The sequence below is a fragment of the Equus quagga genome, chromosome 9 (genome assembly GCF_021613505.1).
Source record: "Equus quagga isolate Etosha38 chromosome 9, UCLA_HA_Equagga_1.0, whole genome shotgun sequence".
Classification (NCBI taxonomy): domain Eukaryota; kingdom Metazoa; phylum Chordata; class Mammalia; order Perissodactyla; family Equidae; genus Equus; species Equus quagga.
The window spans coordinates 5,269,112-5,287,492 of NC_060275.1; the positions used below are offsets into that span (position 1 = coordinate 5,269,112).

At 42.2% G+C, this 18,381-nt stretch overlaps 2 protein-coding genes across 2 annotated transcripts in view; one reads left to right on the forward strand and one right to left on the reverse strand.

Moving 5' to 3' along the window:
* C9H18orf63 (chromosome 9 C18orf63 homolog) overlaps nt 1-18,381 on the reverse strand; it is a 60,657-nt gene that overhangs the window by 19,602 nt on the left and 22,674 nt on the right. The window contains exons 2-3 of the mRNA XM_046672006.1: nt 3,617-3,785; nt 1,751-1,829 (exon numbers count right to left, since the gene is read on the reverse strand). Of these exons, the coding sequence (XP_046527962.1) occupies nt 1,751-1,829; nt 3,617-3,750 (213 nt within the window). The 5' untranslated portion in view covers nt 3,751-3,785. The remainder of the gene's footprint in view (nt 1-1,750; nt 1,830-3,616; nt 3,786-18,381) is intronic.
* LOC124244644 (cytochrome b5) overlaps nt 16,069-18,381 on the forward strand; it is a 33,670-nt gene continuing 31,357 nt past the window's right edge. Inside the window, exon 1 of the mRNA XM_046671252.1 lies at nt 16,069-16,298. Within this exon, the coding sequence (XP_046527208.1) occupies nt 16,170-16,298 (129 nt within the window). The 5' untranslated portion in view covers nt 16,069-16,169. The remainder of the gene's footprint in view (nt 16,299-18,381) is intronic.

An 18,381-nucleotide genomic window follows, 5' to 3' on the forward strand; every position in this document is an offset into this window, starting at 1 on the left:
TTAAATAACGCAATACACAAAGAATTTAAACATTATACATCAGAGGGCACAGAATCAGGCTGTTATTCTAACAGCTTCTACACCTTGGAGAAGCAAGTGATGATCATTCTCTCCCTGAAATAGAATCTGTGGGTACAATCTCGAAGTGAGGAAAGAACTTCTGGGAGTGACATGAACCCAGAAACCATATAAAGGAAGAGGCCAATAAATTTCATATAACAAATATTTAACTCCTTTATTAATATACAAGTTCTTAGAAATGAATAAGGAAAATGGACAAAAGTGGAAGATCAAGAGAAAGTTCAAAAGACCAAGGTGCTGCAACTCAAAGAAAGAAACACAAATTAAAAGATGTTATTTTTTACCTAACAGAGTGGCAGATATGTAAAGGCTACTAATATCCAGTGTTTGTGAGATGTGGAAATATAGGCACTCTCATACACTATTTGTTGAAATGCGATCTAGTACAACTTTTTCAGAGAGCAATTTAGCAGTCTCTGGATTATAGTTAAAATGTGCTGCAATCCCACTTCTAAGAGTCTAACCCATAGAGACCACCAAATAAAAATGACATAATTTCAATGATGCTTTCTGAAGCATTGTTTATAATAGCACAAAACTAGAAACTCAGATGTGCATTAGAAATAGTCAAATTATTATACACCTATACAATGAAATACTTCACATTTCAAATACTTTCTCTTAAAATGAGAAAGATACATATACTGACACAGAAGAATATCCAAAGGAGGTCAGTAAAGGGGAAATGAAAGGCAAGCTTCAATAGTACGTATAATAATCCCATTTTCTACTTTAAATATTTTTGTAAATTTTTCTTACAGCTTGTAATATCTTTTTAAGAAAGCAAAATATGTTTTTAGATGGTTACTTTCCTCTTCTCATTCTTGCTCAGATTAGGATACTTGAATTTATGAGAACTCTAAAACAATGTCCTCCTTGTTCCATAAATGTTTCAGGTAGAAAAGAACACAAATAAGAAGCATTAGTATCTACTTATTCACCAACATCTTGTCTTTCTTAAAAACCATATTAAAGATGAGAAGATAAAAGATGTACCTGTAACCACATAACCTAGAAGAAAAACAAGACCTGAAGATTTTGGATGGCTTACCAGCATTGTCAATAAATGCTGATTTCACTGGATTTGGGGGAATTAAAATCCCAGAATAAGAGGATTTTCAGAAAGATTTTGACAAAAATCTCAGAATATGGTTTTTATAAATATTTTTGGCATGTCATTATCATTTCTGCTTATATACAGCACTAGGAAATATGTTTCTTGATCTAATTTTACTAAGTGTAGAAAATTTTTTTTAATAAAATTTCCAAATTAAAAAAAATGTTGATCTAAGTTGTTTAAAAATAATTGCAGATTTGTTGGAATGAGAAACTGCTTCCTTTATATTAATTCTAAAGGACAAAATATGAGAAAAGGATTAAGCCCATTCTATTATAAAAAATTATGCTATAACATTTTATTCATTAATAGTTTTTATATTAACATTTATGACAGAGAAACCTAATTATGAAATTATAACCACAAAAATAGATTTTAAACATCAGGTATATCAAAGTTAGTCTGTTAATGGTTCAAACTACAACACAGTGTAATTTGTCTTGATAAACCATCTTCAATTTGAACTATACTTAATACCTAGATTATCAATATTTCATCAATATTGCTCCCAATAATTAGTAATAATACTTTATAAAATGTTAAAATACTAACCGCCATCACTACCCAAATTTGGCTAAATATTCCAGGCACAGGTGATGCAAGAATATCTTGGTGCAAAAACAGCAATTGCCTGTGGAGATGAAACGTATTAATTTTAAAGTGGACTTGCCTACTTTCTTCTTACATTATCAGAGCATTCAAAAATGGCTTAGCCCCAATCAAAAGTTCAAGGTTCTTCTAGGCAAGGACTGTGTTATAGATTTCTGTATCTCTTAGCATGGTATCTTGAACACTGAGGCACTCAGTCAAGATTTGAATTAAAAAAATTATAAAGTTTTAGATACTGACATTAATATGAAAACTTGTCCCTGCATCTGAGTTTCCCAACCTCTTTCATCTGTGAACCTAAATTCCTCATTTAAAACTCCACTTCTGTCCTAAGAAATGGAGAAATCTAAACACTGTGAAAAATCCAGCTCTTTTAAGTTCTATTTGTTCCATTTTCCTTTATTTTTAAGTGATGATCCGGGGGCAGTGGAGGCAAGAGTCCAAGGATGCACCTATCAGTGAAGTTATCAAATACTTTAATGTTAGAACCATTGACTAGATTCTTTTCCTTCAAAAAGAGATTTTTTTCCAAGCCACAATGAAGTGGGTAGTGGTTTTAGTTTAATATTCATCAGTCAAATGAATTTACAACAAAAGTCCTCACAATTCAAATTACCATCAATTTTGTTTCAAAGGCCAAGGAAAAGGTGGGAAAAACACAAAAGAGAATAGAACTGGAAATATGAAAATTTTCAAAATTACTAATCATCAAGGAAACAAATTTTAAAAACCACAAGTGTTTGTGCGTGGGAGGTGTGGGGGGTGGTTACCTCAAAAAGTAAGATGGGCCAACCTGTTTCTGGTGGCCTCATCTTTGTCAAAACCCTGGTGCAGCAGGTACTTGGTTTTGCAAGCCCTGCCTTTGTCTGACAGCCAGGTCTCTGCTCAATCTGTTCCAGCCTCTCTGTCAGTTATTGGGATGATGAGTCAAACACCTCACTCTGTGGGCGTAGCCACCATCCATTTGAAGGCAAATAGCAGAAAATCTCATTTAAGGTTTTCTACTTGTTTCCCAAAGGGGTCAGAGATAAATTCTCAATAGGTATCAAATTACACCTTAGCAGGAAAGGTACAGGCTGCTGGATCACTTGGGTGGGAAAATACACAATGGGGACAAGAAAAGTTTTATAAATAAGAGCAAAATGGAGGACATTCTAAGAGTGTCTTTCTTACTTCTGGCCCTTATGCAATCTTGTAAGTGTCTGTTCCTCTCCATGAAATTCAGGTACAGATATAATCTTGTCCATGTATTCTAAGTCCTTCTTTGAGTGCCTCAAACAATTTAAGGAACTAATACATGATGAGTGCTCAGTAATCATGGAGTCATACTTTAGGCTTCACCTAAGCTGTTTTTCAAAGAATATCTTGGGTCAGATATTTTAAGATAGTTCTTGGAGAAACTCTTATGTTGATCTGAAAATTAAACAACTATATTAATCTAAAATGTTTGCAATATCTCCTAAAGACCCTCATAAACAGTAGGTACTTGGTAAATATTTATTAATTACTAGCTCTAAGATTTTGGGAGCCTGATTTAATTCATCAATGTGTGTAAAAATTTTAAATTAAAAAGATCACACAAGAAGTCACAATATAAAAACTCAACAGTGAGATATTATATTTCAAGTATTTTCAGTCCTACACTAAATGTAATCTAATACAGTCTGAACAAAATTGAATTCCTTTATTTTAAAATTATGTATATAGATTGAGTAAATGAGTATTTTGCTTTAAAGGAGATGCTTCTAAAACAGCTCTTATAAGTCTCAAAAAGTTTAGAAAGCCTTAGTTATAAAATGCATTTTTTACCTGCACATCTTCATTTGTGTACTCCTAATCTCGGTGTCTGCCTCCCCACGACTCAATATTATCCTGACGGCACAGAGTTTGTGTAAGTCTGGAAGTGTGAGGAAGAACAGTGACTGCTGCCTAGAATCATTCATATTTTCCTGTTGACTCAATGTCTCAGCAATCAGGCCTTCAAAAACAAACAAACAAGCAAACAGCAATAAAAAGGTAAACTATCTGATCAACAGGGTTTCAATACCAACCCATCACAGAACATTTGATATTGTGGTGGAATAAGAATAAAATCAAATTAGTTTGCACACATCAGCAGTTAAATATCACTGACATTTCACCTTTGTTTTCTAATGATAATCTAGAATTTTTTTGGTACAAGTTTTACTAAGATGTAATTCATATGATTCACCCATTCAAAGTGTGCGATTCAATGGTTTTTACTGTAGTCGCAGTTATGCAACCATCAGAATACATTTTATTTCACTTTCATCATCCCAAAAAGATAATCTAGCATTTTAAACCTGCAGTTCTATACTACAAATAGAAAACTGAATACAAATAATACAAAAATCCAGCACTGTTTATTAAATGCCTACTCTGCTCTAGGTACTAACTACACTTCTACTATACTGTCTTTATTTAATAAAATTCTTCCAAAGTTTCTGGCTACTCTTAAGTTTCGTTCTTTTTTCTTTCAGGCAAACAAAATGTTTCCTAAGACTAATAATTTTTTAAAAATCAAAATGTAATAATTTTTTAAAAATCAAACAGAAGAAGAAACAGTCTTCTGCTGTTTCAGGTTCCCTCTGTAAAGCACTCCAAGGTTGAGAATATCTTTTTCGTCATTTTACATGGAAGAAAATGTTTACTGAAATCTCTAAATTGTTATTTAGTTTCCTTTTACACTAGTTACCTGGCTTTACAACTTCTATTTGGGACACATTCTACAGCTAATAATTCACAGGGCATACCTTTGAAATCCATCTTATGTATTACAGACAAAAAAAAAGCCTGGAATGTAACTTAAGCTCAACTTCCCTAATGTGCACAAATACATCAGGGGACGTTAACTGAGATTCCAACAAACTTCTTCACATCGACATATTTTCTCTTTAAGTAGAAAAGTAACCACCTATTAGCCCAGGAATCTGGAGTGTGGCCTGCCTTAAGTCTCATCTCAGTAACCAAATGCCTTTGTGGCACCGTCTGAGGAATGCTGGCAACGCCCTCCGACCCCACACTCTTCCTCACTCAAGAACCAGCGTGGAAATTTTCATCCCTAGAGAACACTGGTTCTTTTACAAATGCAAGTACTCTTAGAACAGCGAACACAAACAAACCCACACGAGGTGTTGACGACCTAATCAAATGCTTCCTACCATTACAAACAAAAACATCCCTTTCTTCTGCTTTTCTGCTCCCTCCTACGTAAAAACTTACTGTTGTGAAAAGTTAAAAGGAGGTACAAGTGAACGTTTCTAAGGCAAACACAACCTACTTCACAATTTTGCCTAAAATTCACTCCTTCTGAAGCATATTAGCAAAGGGCATGGATAATGAATGAGGTAAAACATGAAGCAAAGAATGACCACGGCTTGGGCCCAGAGGTACAACTGTGCATATTTTAAAGAAAATGCATCAAAGACATGGGCAAAAGTTTGCAATTTGTTACCTTCATTTCTAAAACACATTTCCCACTAAAATTCCTTTCTACCTCATTTTTCCTTTAACAATCTTACAGCAGAGTCACCATGAAACTGCTGTGGGCAGTCCTCTCCTGGTTTTGTTAATCTTCAGACTGCTCAGGACATCGTGTTACAACATTGATCTGTTCAGGAAAAGGCAAGAATTTATCTGTTTTACTTAGAATTACCTTAAAACTTTTTTGAGTTCATAATTAGCTGAATTTACAGATCAAAAGTTTGTTTTCCTTTCCGAGATTGTATAACAACTACACTGTAAAGTGGGAACCCTGGCAGATAGAGCCTCACGGCTGACAGACAAACGGCCATCAACAGGATATACTGGAGCACGGAGGAAGCCATCTGGGGTAAACCCAATTCAGCCTGACCCTGCTCTTCCGAAAGGGCCTGCCATGGCCCTTGAGCCTGCATTGCACGTCTGCTTTAAGCATCTGCTACGTCCCAAAGGACAAGAACAAATGGCCTGAAGACAAAGATGCAACTTCCCCCGCACTGGCATTTCCTTAAGGATAAGCATGTCTCCCCAGGTAGGAATTGACTGCCACACCCACTCTGTGACCACCGCTGGAGACAGCAGACAGGCTACCTGCTGCGTCCTGAGACAGCAGACCTGCTACCTGCTGTCATCAGTCACTGTGCTGACAGGGCAGCCCGTGACTACTGTAAACGGGACATTTCAACCAAATGCGAAACATGCCCTTTGAGGGTACATAACCACTCTGCACACCCCACCTCTTTGGTGCCCTTCCTTCCTTGGGGAAGGATGCCCAGGGCTACGCTAGTCCTCAGATCGGGCTCAGAATAAGCTCACCCCAATTTCCATTTATAGACTGGTTATGGATTATTTTCGTGGGCATCACACACACACACACACGAGAGTTCTGACCACGAGGCTCAGAGCCCACTTGGGCAGATTCCGTCCTGCTGGTGTGCCACCAACAAGCAAGGGGTGCCGACAACACTCCAGATCCGCGGCCTCAGAGAACCCAGCCCCCAGGGGCCCCAGGCCGTCTAGTCGTCACCAGAAGTGGAGCCCAGAGCCGTGCTCGTCTCTAGAGGGGACGCCCCAGCCGGAAGGCCTCGTCCATGCTGGCTCCGGGGACCAGGCGAGTGTGCGCCCCTCGCGGGCCTGTTTCCGACTTACAGCCAGGGTATTGGGTGGACACGTCTCCGAGGCCTTTATTTCGCCTAAATAGGCGATTCCATAAATTACTGATAAAAGATGCCCTAAAACGCAGCGCCAGTGGACCTTCAGAAACGAATACACACGTTTCCGCTGCAGACGCCAGGAGCACCGCGCGCTGGCCGCCCGCACAACCCCCACAGACGGCCGAGCGCCCGGGGCGCCGGCTTGCCGGCTCCGACTGCTTCCCGGCAGCAAACAGGACTCGCAAAACGTTCTTAAAAGCGGTAAAAGCAATGCCCCCCAAGCTGCCGCTTCTCGAGGCCGACGCACCAGGCTTCTCCTCGCGTTGAGAGGCGGCGGGGTGGGGGGAGCAGCGGCCTCCCGCGCTCCCTCAGGCAAATGTCTGAGTTCCCAGCCGCCGCGCCCCGCTCGCCTCAGCGGCCCCTCACCTCCCTGAGGCGCCAATCCCAGAATGCCCCAGGCACGACATGCTCCCGGCATGCCCCGCGATCCCGGCATTCCCTGAGCGCCCCCAGCATGCACCGCGCTTGTTCCCTCCAACACCGCGGACGCCGACTCCTGCCAGAAGGCCCCGGTGGTTCCCCAAGAGAAAAGCCGGCTCGGCGCCGGGGGCGGAGGACTCGGGCACCAGGCCCATGCTGCCCTCGAGGGAGATGAAAGCTGCGTCTGCGCAGACGGCCGCCGGGAGCCGCAGGCGCCAAGGCCCTGCGCTGAGCGCGCGCTGGGGCGGCCGGCTGACCTCAGATCCACGAGCGCGCCCTCTGCGTCCCCGTAGCACCGCGGTGGCCCAATCGTCGCGGAGCCCGGCGTCGTGCGGCGTGGCGCGAGCAGAGGCTCGGTGCACGCGCCTCACAGGCGCCTCCGGTTCGTTTGACAAGTATTTATTAAGCGCCTGCTGTGCGCTCTGAGCTTTTCTACGAATTAGTGATGGAGCATCAAGCGAACCACGTCCGCGGCCCTCGTGGAGCTTACGTGTTACTTGGAGGTCGGAGGATAAGATAAACGAGCAAAATATTAGTGTGGTGGGTGGTCATAGGCGCGCTGGAGGAAAATAAAGGGGGACAGGGAGACAGGGAGTGTTGGGAGAGGCCGATTCAGGGTCAGGAGGCATCCTGGAGGAGGTGACCTTTGAGTAGGACAGGAAGGATACGGGATGGGCTACCACGTGGTATCGGGGGAAGACGAAGCGAGAGGGAGTGGCGAGGACAAAGGTCCGAGCCCGGAGGGTGGCCAGTTGGCTCCAAACCTACATATTTGGTTACTTATAACCACAGCTGTGCGATCATAGTAAATGATTAATTATCACAAGGTTGCTGAGCAAAATCAGCCTCCTCCGACAAACATAGTTGACAACATGAACAAAATACAATCTTCTGAAACATTGTAACAAATAGAATGTCCTGAATTTAGCATGTACGGTCTGAGGGTTTTATGTTAGCAGTCAGTGGAAGTATTAAAACAAACCTTTGAAGATTACAGGAAAGCTCTTTATCCTACTTGGTATATACACATAGCGGGGAAAAACTGAAGACAAGGTAAAAAATAAAGGTTCAATTTAAATTTTAGGATATTGTAGATATTCACTAGCCTGCCTTATCTGTTTAAATAAAGGTAAAGCCAAGTGGTGTTGGTTCTGAAAAGCACACGAGTCAACGCTTCCTGTTCTCAGCGTCTCTGCTGTTGAGGTTATGGCCTCTGGCTTCCACAATTCTAACAAGGCAGAATTAAAGATATTTGAAGTTTTTAATTATGCCGAAGTCACCAAACACCCAAATACTAAATAGTCCAGTTCTATTCAGATAAAAGGTGAAACGTATGGACCTTATTTGGATTTTGATTTGAATAAACAAACTATAAAAACTATGTATGAAACAGAAATTTGCAAACTGTCTATTTAATTGTACTAGGAATTATTTGTTTTCTAGATGGGAACACTACTTTAATATTTATACGATCCTTTTCTTGTAGACATATATATTGAAATATTTATGGATAAAATTATGTATCTGAGATTTGCTTTAGAATGATCCTGTGGGAGATGAGGGTGGTGATAAAGAGGAAACAAAATTGGCCATGTTTTGATAATTGTTGAAAATGAGTGAAGGTTCACAGTATTATTTGCACTTTTATGCATTATACTATCTTCTCTACTTTTGTATATGTTTGAACTTTTCTATAATAAAAAAAAATTTTTTAGGTAAAGAAAGTGAAAATACAGGCCACAAATTGGGAGAAGAAATTTTCACAAAAATAGTCCACAAATGATTAGTATCCAGATTATATAAAGAGCTGTTACAAATCAATTAGAGTAAAACAGTTATAGAAAAAAGCACCAAAGTCCTGAACAGGCCTTTTGCAAAAAAAAAAAAAAAAGAAAAAAAGGAAAAGGATGACCTATAAGCATATGAAAAGGTGCGCTTCCTAATTAATTATAAAATCTAAATTAAGAGCACAGTGAGATACCATAGTATTGGCAAAATACTGAGGTTTAGTAACAATGCAGAATAGCATATCTCATACACTGCTGGAATGTAGGAATGTAAATTGGAAAATGTGATATAATCTTCTGAAGTTGAATATTCACATAGACTTAGCAATTCCTTATTCCTCATACACACTTCCCTTAAAGAAATTCTTGTGTATGTGCACCAAGAAATATATAGCAGCATCGTTTGTCAAATAAATATCTGCCAGAAACAAAAACTCAAATGTTCAGTGACAGGGGAATAGATAAATAAACTGAATTATATTTACATAGTTGGATATTATACAGCAAAGAAAAAAATAATAAACTACAGCTATATACAACAACACGGGTGAATCTTTTAAAATTAAAACGAACAAATCATAAGTACCATCGACAGTTTGATCATTTTTCAAAAATGACCATCCTTGTATATCCACCAGCCAGATCTAAAAACTGAACATTACCTGCATCTTCAAAGTCCACCTGTGCCCTCTCCCAGGCGTTTACTCTCTTCCTCCAAGGTAACCACTGTCCCAACTGCTAACACATAAGTTGATTTTATTTATTTTGAAAGTTTATAGTAATGGAATCACATAACACGAACTTTTTTGTGTCTGGCTTCTTTTGTAAACATTATGAGATTCATCCGTGTTGTTGAGGGTAGCAGTATTTTATTTTCATTACTGGATAGTATTACATTATGTGTATGTACTTCAATTTGTTTATTCTTTCTAAAGTCGATGGACAATTAGCTTCCAGTTTGGGATTATTATGAGGAATGCTGCTAAGAGCATTCTTCTTCATTTATTTTGTTTTTCTTTCTAGGCAACATGGATGAATTTTAAAAAACATAATTTTGAATGGAGAAAAAGTCCCAGGAGACTATACAGTATAATCTCATTTTTATAAAGTTCAATAGTTCTCCAAGAAAAGCTGAACAGTAAATTGTTTGCTGATATATCCATATGTGCAAAACTATTTTTTTATAGGCAAGGAAATGATAAACACAATTAAGGATAATGATGACTTTGAGGAGGCAGAAGGATGGGGTATGGGAGGAGCCCACAGTCCCTAAGTCAAGTGAAGGGTTCATTGGTGTTCATTTATATTACTATGCTTCAAAACATATATGCACATCCATTTATATGTATAAGACATTACATTATATATATATATATTTTAAAGATTGGTCGTGAGCTAACATCTATTGCCAATCTTTTTGTTTTTTTCTTCTTCTCCCCAAAGCCCCCCCCATACATAGTTGTATGTTCTAGATGTAGGTCCTTCTGGCTTGCTATGTGGGACGCTGTCTCAGCATGGGCTAGAGTGATGCCATGTCCATGTCCAGGATCTGAATAGGCAAAACCCTGGGCCACAGAAGCAGAGCATGCGAACTTAACCACTCTGCCTCAGGGGCCGGCCCCTACATTATAGTTTTTAATTAACCAAAAACACAATGTCATCGGGCCACCCAGAATTTTCAGCCCAGGAAAAGCTTTCCTCACAAGATACATTTTGAAGCTTGTGGGCAGGCTGATTCAATTTACCAGGGGTATGAGTTACTTATGTTTCTCTTTACTTCACTTGCAGACATTCAAGACGGGAGAGAATCCTCTTAAGGATTCCACCCATCAGTCTGACTGTATTTATCTCTTTTATGAAGATTAAGATTGTTACCTTGTGTTAAATCATGTTTAAACTGTCCAGACATGCAAAGATTAGGCAAGTGCGACATAAAAATGAAGGTCATTTCTGAGAAAGATTACCTGGGGAAAAGATCTTTAGACAGGAAACTGGGACTATGATGACAAGCCGGAGGTGGGGTGGGGGTGGGTTCAGCATGCCCCCTGGCTTGGATTTTGAAGAGTCTGGATGCCTAAGATTGTATCTATGGGTAGAGTGTAATCAGCTGTCTGCAGACATACACAGGGAGACTGGACTCAGAAGGACAGGTCCCTAAAAAGGGTCCTCACTGGGTAGGCACCTCACATCACTTAAGGAGATTTGGGAATTAGACAGACTTGTTGAGTTGGCATCGCTGCTTCATTTATTAAAGGTGAATAAACTTTGTCAGCCTCTAGGATCATTGTACATGTGGAAAATTCATTTTTGCTATCATTTAGCAAGTGAGTATTAAGTAAGAAAGCAAAGAAAGGGCTATTCGTCCACACTTTTCCCGAGCGCTGAAGAGAGTGGGGTAGTGTTGGGAGGCAGGGGGTGATATCAGTAATCAGGGAGGGAATCAGGGAAAGAAGGATGTGGGGGATGCAGCCACACACCTGGAGACTAACTTCCTTCTAGTGTCAACCATAGAAGTCCTAGATGCTATGTTTTGTTTTGGGGTTTTTTTTTTGATGAGGAAGATTGGCCCTGAGCTAACATCTGTTCTCAATCCTCCTCTTTTTGCTTGAGGAATATTGTCACTGAGCTAACATCTATGCCAGTCTTCCTCTATTTTGTATGTGGGATGCTGCCACAGCATGGCTTGATGAGTGGTGTGTAAGCCTGTGCCTGGGATCCAAACCCATGAACCCCAGGCCTCAGAAGCTGAGCACGCAAACTTAACCACTATGCCACAGCTGTTGCCCCTAAATGCTAGTTTTCTTCAGGTAGGTAGCTGTGTTTCTGACATGGGGTTCCCAGCTCCCCAGCTTGCGGGAACTCCACTGCCCTCTCCATTGTTCATGTTACTTATACACTTATGTGGCTGCGTCAGGCACCTTGGACTGGTCATAGATCTGCACACTTGTTCATTTAAAACTATTGTCATGCTGCTGCTACATTTAGCCTCTCTTTTCCCCTGTTTCCTAGACTGGGATAGAAATAAAACAGTTTTACTTTAGTGGATGTCCTGGGAAAAGTTCAAAAAGTTGGCTAGTACTCTTGCTAGAGACAGATAAGTAAACTAATCCACATTTCTCAGTCTGGCTGTAGTATAATCATGATTTTTCCAAGTACTTACACGCCATCCTCTATATCACATTTATATCCTTATTCATTAAAAAACATTTATTGAGCGTGAGCTGAGTGCCAGGCACTGTGCTAGGTGCTGCAGACACAGATGTGACTGACTGTCCCTGCCCTTGAGGAACTCTTGGTCCAGTGAGACAGACAGGCATGTAGACTGATGGCTTAGTGAGTGTGTGATAGACACAATCTGGGAATCAAGGGGCACTGAGAGGGCACTAGTGAGAGGGGCGGGTGAGCACCTGCCTCCTCCAGAGCTGACTCCTAAGCTGAGCCAAAAAGGGTCCTGAGCCCTTGGCCAGGATAAAGAAGTGGGAGAAGGGAGGTAGGGAGAGTACTCCGGCAGAGGAGAGGCCTTGAGCAAGGGTGTGGAAATGAGGAAAGGATGCTGAGTCTCTGGAGATCTAAAACTAGCTCACTGTTGCTAGGCTATAAGGTTTGAGGTCGAAAACACGAAGGATGACGCTAGAGAGAGAGGCAGATTTTGAATGATCGTGGATGCTCTGGTAAGAAATTTGAACTTTAGTTATTGGGAGACATGGGAAGGTCTTCGGCAAGTAGGGATGTCATCAGGTTTTAATTTTGGATCCATCCCTCTATGGAAAATGGGTCCAAGGAGTTCAAGACTAGAGGCAAGAAGAGCCTGTTAGGAAGTTACTATAAGCAGGTAGGTAGGCAATGATGAAAGGAAGATCTGGGGCAATGGTACAGGGGTAAAGAGTAGAGCACTGATTACTGAGACGTTTAGGAGGAAAAATTTGTAGGACTTCATGATGGTTTCAATTTTGAGGATAACCTGGATGCTTCCCAAGCTTCTGACTTGGGTGACTTGATGATAACACCACCAACTGTATTTCATGGAACTATCTAGAACCCCGAACCCTTTACAAAGTTAAATAGGATATCTGGAATTTTCCTTGTCTATACCATTTTACTCTTGCTCTATTTATTTTTCCTGGGGACAAAAGGAGATCTTTAAAAAATAAATTTAATATTGCAACCATGTCCTACAATCAAATATTTACTTCCCTTATTTGTCTGCTCCTACTTAGAGATGGATATATAAGGAAAATGTGCCTAAGAATGTATTTACAATAAGATATCCTACATATAATTAACTTGTCATTGTTTGAAGTTCTGAGGAAAATTGCCCCACCTCAGCAATGAGCTTTATGATCAGATAATATCCATTGCTCTCTGCTCCTCATGTGTGCCTCTGCAATCCAGTTGATCAGAGATTCTCAACTTGCATTCTGGTGTGTTATAAATACACATGGGTAAAAAAAACTTCAAGTCATAAATGCTTTATTTTTAAATGAATAAAAAATTTGAAAATTATTGCTAACAGGGAAACTTTTGGAAGGGAAAAGTTAACCTATGCTAACACGATATTTAAAAGACATGGATATAGTGCAAATTATCCATGTAGATATTTGAATTGGAGTCCATCTTTGTAGAAGTGCCATTTGTTGAGGGAATCAGCTCTCTCTGGTTATAACTATAGAATGGCAAATATAACTGTTCACCAGTGGGCAGGAAAGAGCTGTTCAAGTGCGTCTTATGCACAAGTGGCAAAAGGAATTAGAAAAGGAATAAAAAATGTAATAATGTTTGCTTATTTTGGCCCTATTGTGGAAGAGAAGACCGAGCGCTTTTTACAGTATATTTTTACCCAAGGAACTTTAGGAGTAGAGTTGGTTTTCTAAATGTTTATAAAAATTTCTTTGCTGGAGGGGAAGTCAGGAGGAGTTTGTAAATACTTGTGTTCCTTTAATTTCTCTGGTTTGTTTCTAAATTTGCCTAGATTTGTCTCACCTTGGAGCACCTGGCAGATAGGATAGGTTCCTCATACCTGTGTTTCGGAACAAGGAAGTCTCGTTGAATAATAATAATAATAGCTCCAGCTAAAATCTATTACTGCTTTCTATGTGCCAGACCCTGTGCTAAGCATCTCAGAAGCAGTGGCTTAGAACAGCTAACTGACTAGTTCATAGTTGTGCATCTGGCAAGTCACTAAGCCAGGGATAGGATCCAGGTTGCTGGCCTCAAAGTTTAGTTTTTAACCACTTCTGGAGTTATTTGGAACTGGGACTGAAATCTGAAACAGTCTTGACATTGGATTATAGAGGTGGCCACGCACTCCAGAGACTCAGTGCACTGCCAGGAGTCATGGGAGATTCAGCAGTCCTGGGAACTGTTAGGGAAATAATATAATCTGGTTTACTATTTTTAAAATGTATAGGAAAGATTTAACACTAAATGCGTACATTTGAAAAGAGGAAATATCTCAAATCAATACAGTAAACTCCCACCTCAAGAAATGAGAAGAAAAGAGAAAATAAACCCAAAGCAAGTAGAAGGAACTAATAAAGAGCAGAAATCAATGACATTCCAAAAAAGAAAAATAGAGAAAATCAGAGACAAAAAGCTGGCTCTTGGAAAAGATCAATAAAACAGGCACACCTCTAGCAAGGCTGAAAAAAAAAGTGAGAGAAGTGACAAATTCCTAATATCAGGAAGTGAACAGAGGGTATCACCACAGACCCTGCAGACAGCAAAGGATAATAAGGGGCTCCTAGGAACAACTCTACACACACAGATTTGACAATTTAGATGAAAAGAACCAATTCCTTGAAGAGTACAAACTGTCACAACTCACTCAGCATGAAACAGATAATTCGAAAAGTCGTATAACTGTTAAAGGATATTGAATTCATAGTTTAAAACTTCTGGAAAAAGAATTTTTTCTATGGCTTCCCTGGAGAATTCTACCAAACTTTTAAAGAACAACAGCAATTCTACACAATCTCTTCCAGAAAATTAAAATAAAAAGGAACACTTCCCAATTCAGTCTATGAAGCCAGTATTACTCTGATACCCAAACCAGGCAACTACAGGCATAAAAAAAAAAAAAAAAAACTACACGCCAATATCTCTAGCATAGATACAAAAAATCCTAAAATATAATTCAGCAATACGTAAAAAGAATTACACACCATAAACAAGTAGGGTTTATTTCAGAAATGCAAGGCTGGTTCAATATTTGAAAATCAATCAGTGTATTCCATCATATGAAAAGGCTAGAATATTTGGAATGCCTGGAAAAACGTTTTCTTCTCGATGGCCATGCATCCCTATGGAGGAGGTGAGCAGGGCGGCGGGGAGGACTAACATCCATGAGCACCTGATGTGGAAGAACCGCGCTGAGTCCCTGGGAGGACGATCTACACGTGTGCCTGCTGCGTAGTCCATTTTGGAATTAACTACCATTGCTGAAAAGGGCCTTAATTAACATCAGATGACTTTTTAATAGGAATTCCCCATTGTTTTTTTTCCTGAAACATCTGTAAACCTGAGTGCCTACCCGGGTAGGTACTCTTCCAGACTCTATGCCAAGTGCTGTCAATCATTTAGGATTTACCTTAAACAATACCGTGTCGAGAAAAGACAGAGAAGACACTAAGACAAGGACTCGCCTAGTCGGTGGTCAGTCGCGGAGGAGCACTTCAGGATACGGGAATAATTAGAGTTTGCTTTTCAAAGAACAAGTAATTTCCCTGGGTTTGCGTCTTCTGTGAGAACTGGGCAATCCTGGGGGGCCAAGGAGGGAGCGTTATCAAGCAAAATGAGACACTAGGCTCCGGGCGGCGCCCTGGTATCACCGAAGCTAAGGGATGGCGCTGCGTGCTGGGCGTCCACGAGGCTCGCTGATGTCTCTGGTCACGCTAACAGTTTACCCGACACTCGCAGCGGAACGACTTTGTTACAAACTAAAGTCCAGGTCTGGCTGACCCGACCTGTTGGGTAATCGCGGCGGTTTTGATGTTGCGGTCGCTGCCCAGCACACACAGACTCTGCACTGGCCCCGGCGGCCCCACCTTCAACCACCTCCCCAGCACGCCCGGCCTTCTCACGCACACCGAACTCGGGCGCCCCCGCGCCCCGCCGGTTCTGCGCAGACGCAAGCCCCGCCCCGCCCCAACAGCTTGGACTGTGAAGGGCATCCTCTACAGCCAATTAACACCCGCGCGCTGGGCGGGGCGCGCTGGGGCTGGCGGAGGGTGTCGGCCGAGGGCGGGCCCCTAGAGTGACACGAATTCTGGCCAATCATCGGAGGCCCTGCGCCGGCCACCCGCCTCCGCTGCGCCCGCCGCCCTGCCCCCGGCGCCGGGCCTCAAGTCGGGGAATGTCCCGGGCCGGGTTAGCTGAGACGACCTGTGTGCTTTGTCCCGCTCGGCTGCTGTCTGTAGGGCCTGAGGCTCGCCGCGTTGCGAAATGGCCGAGCAGTCGGACAAGGCGGTGAAGTACTACACTCTGGAAGAGATCAAGAAGCACAACCACAGCAAGAGCACCTGGCTGATCCTGCATCACAAGGTGTACGATTTGACCAAATTTTTGGATGAGGTGAGTTGGTGAGGCGCGACGCCGGCCGGGCTTTGGGGCTCCCTTGCCCTGACCTGTCGTTCGCAGCGCGGCGGGGTTGACGTGCGCGCCTCTGTGTGCGCACCTGAGTGTGCTCACACGTGCGTGTGCGCCCCGCCCTGCACACCTGGGAGCGCTCCCTGCGTCTGCACAACTGTATGTACGCTCCTGAGTCTGCACACCTCTGTGTGCGCACCCGTCTTTGCACAACTGGGAGAAGTCTGCTTCTGCACGCCTGTGTCGGCACACCGGCGTGTGCGCCCCGAGTCTGCACACCTGTGCACGCACACCTGGGAGCGCCCCCCTGAGTCTGAACACCTGAGTTTTCGCACCCGTGTGTGTGTGTGTGTGTATGTATGTGTATATGTGTATGTATTGCCTGAAAGCGCTCCCACGCGTGCGCCCCCGGAGTCTGCACACCAGTGTGTACACACCTGGGAGCGACCGGAGGCGCGTCGGCCAGCCTAGCGGCCGGGTGAGCCACTTTTGCAGCCCGCAGCGTGCCGGTACGCCAGGAGCGGCCTCAGGAGACCCTGCGGGGACGTGTGGCAGAGCTTTCCCTAGCGGTTAGTGGGAAGCAAAATCGCGTCTGGAGCTGCTCTCCTGGGAGAAGGCGCAGCTACGGAAGGATTTTGAAAGATCTCCTTTATCCCTGAGTTTGCAAAGACCGGGTCTCCCTCTAGGACAGGGGTTGTCCCTCTTCTGTTATTCCGGGAGTGGATTCCTAATAGGAGCCGGTTGGAGATCACCCACCTGAGCTATGGGATCACTCTCAGAAGGGACTGAGTTCGGAGGTTGAGGTGTGATGCAAACGCGCTGTCCCTGGCACCGGGCGCCCACCCGCTGTTCGCCTGGAAGGAAGGAGCACGGTGATGGTTAACTCCATCCAATAACGACGGTGCCACCAGGGCAGGTGCCGCCTTCTTGGGACTGAAAATCAACCCCGAGGGGCGTGAGGCGTAGATGAAGTAGGAGAGAAGACGGATAGATGGAGTAGTAAAAACTGCCAGTGGGTCTGGATCCTTAAACAGCTTTGGAAGTTGCAAAATAACTTTGCTTTGCTTAAAGGAAAACATTCCTTTGATGAGATTCTTTGCATTAGGTTATAACTTTTGCAGTTCTAGGGGCTTTTCTTTGCTGTCTCGGGATGTGTTTGATCCCTCTGGGGGAGTTTGAATCATAAATCTTAATACAACACTTAACCCTCCTTCATCCCCTGGACAATAAATGAGAATGTTTGGTGATGGGAATTCTTTACATAGTTTGAGGGGAAAATGAAAATAGAGGCCTGGTCTTAGCTGGGTCACAATTTACATTCAAGGACTTTTGTTTTGCAGAGAATTTTTTTTTTTTAACTTTTTTTAAAAGTTGAAGTTGATGCTTATTAGTAAGCTACTTTACTGTGAAATTGTCATTTGGTGGAGTGCCAGAAGATAGTGTTCTGATTTAGTTAGGAGTGGTTTATGGTAGGGAGTCAGCTCTGATCCGTCTCTTCTGCTGAACTTATTTGCTGTTACAGTTTCTTGAACCAACAACCCTGCATCATAACATCAGGTCTAATTGACACCAAATATCTGAGTGCAGCTGTTCCTTCCCCCCTCCTATACTGTGTGTGATTCTGGAGTTTTAAGCTCCAGTGTGTGCTTTATTTGTGTCTATAAAAAAGAATAGCATTTATAAAAGAACAATAGGGACAACTGGAGGCACTCACAACTAGAATATACAGCTATGTACTGGAGGGCTTTGGGGAGAAGAAAAAGAAGAAGAAAAAAAGATTGGCAGCAGTTGTTAGCTCAGGTGCCAATCTTAAAAAAAAAAAAAAAGGAACAACAGGACACATTCTCTTAGGAAGCATTTTTCCTTTTCTGTGGGTTCTGCCCTATGCATTGTGTTCTACAGGAGGCCTCTCTGGCCTCCCCCCACCAGATGTCAGCAGCACCCTTCCGCCCGGTTGTGACAACCCAAAATGTCTCCAGATATTGCAAATGTCCCCTTTGGGAAAAAAATCACTCCTAGTCGAGAATCACTGTCCTAAAATGTATTTTGCATAACTTTTAAGGGTAAA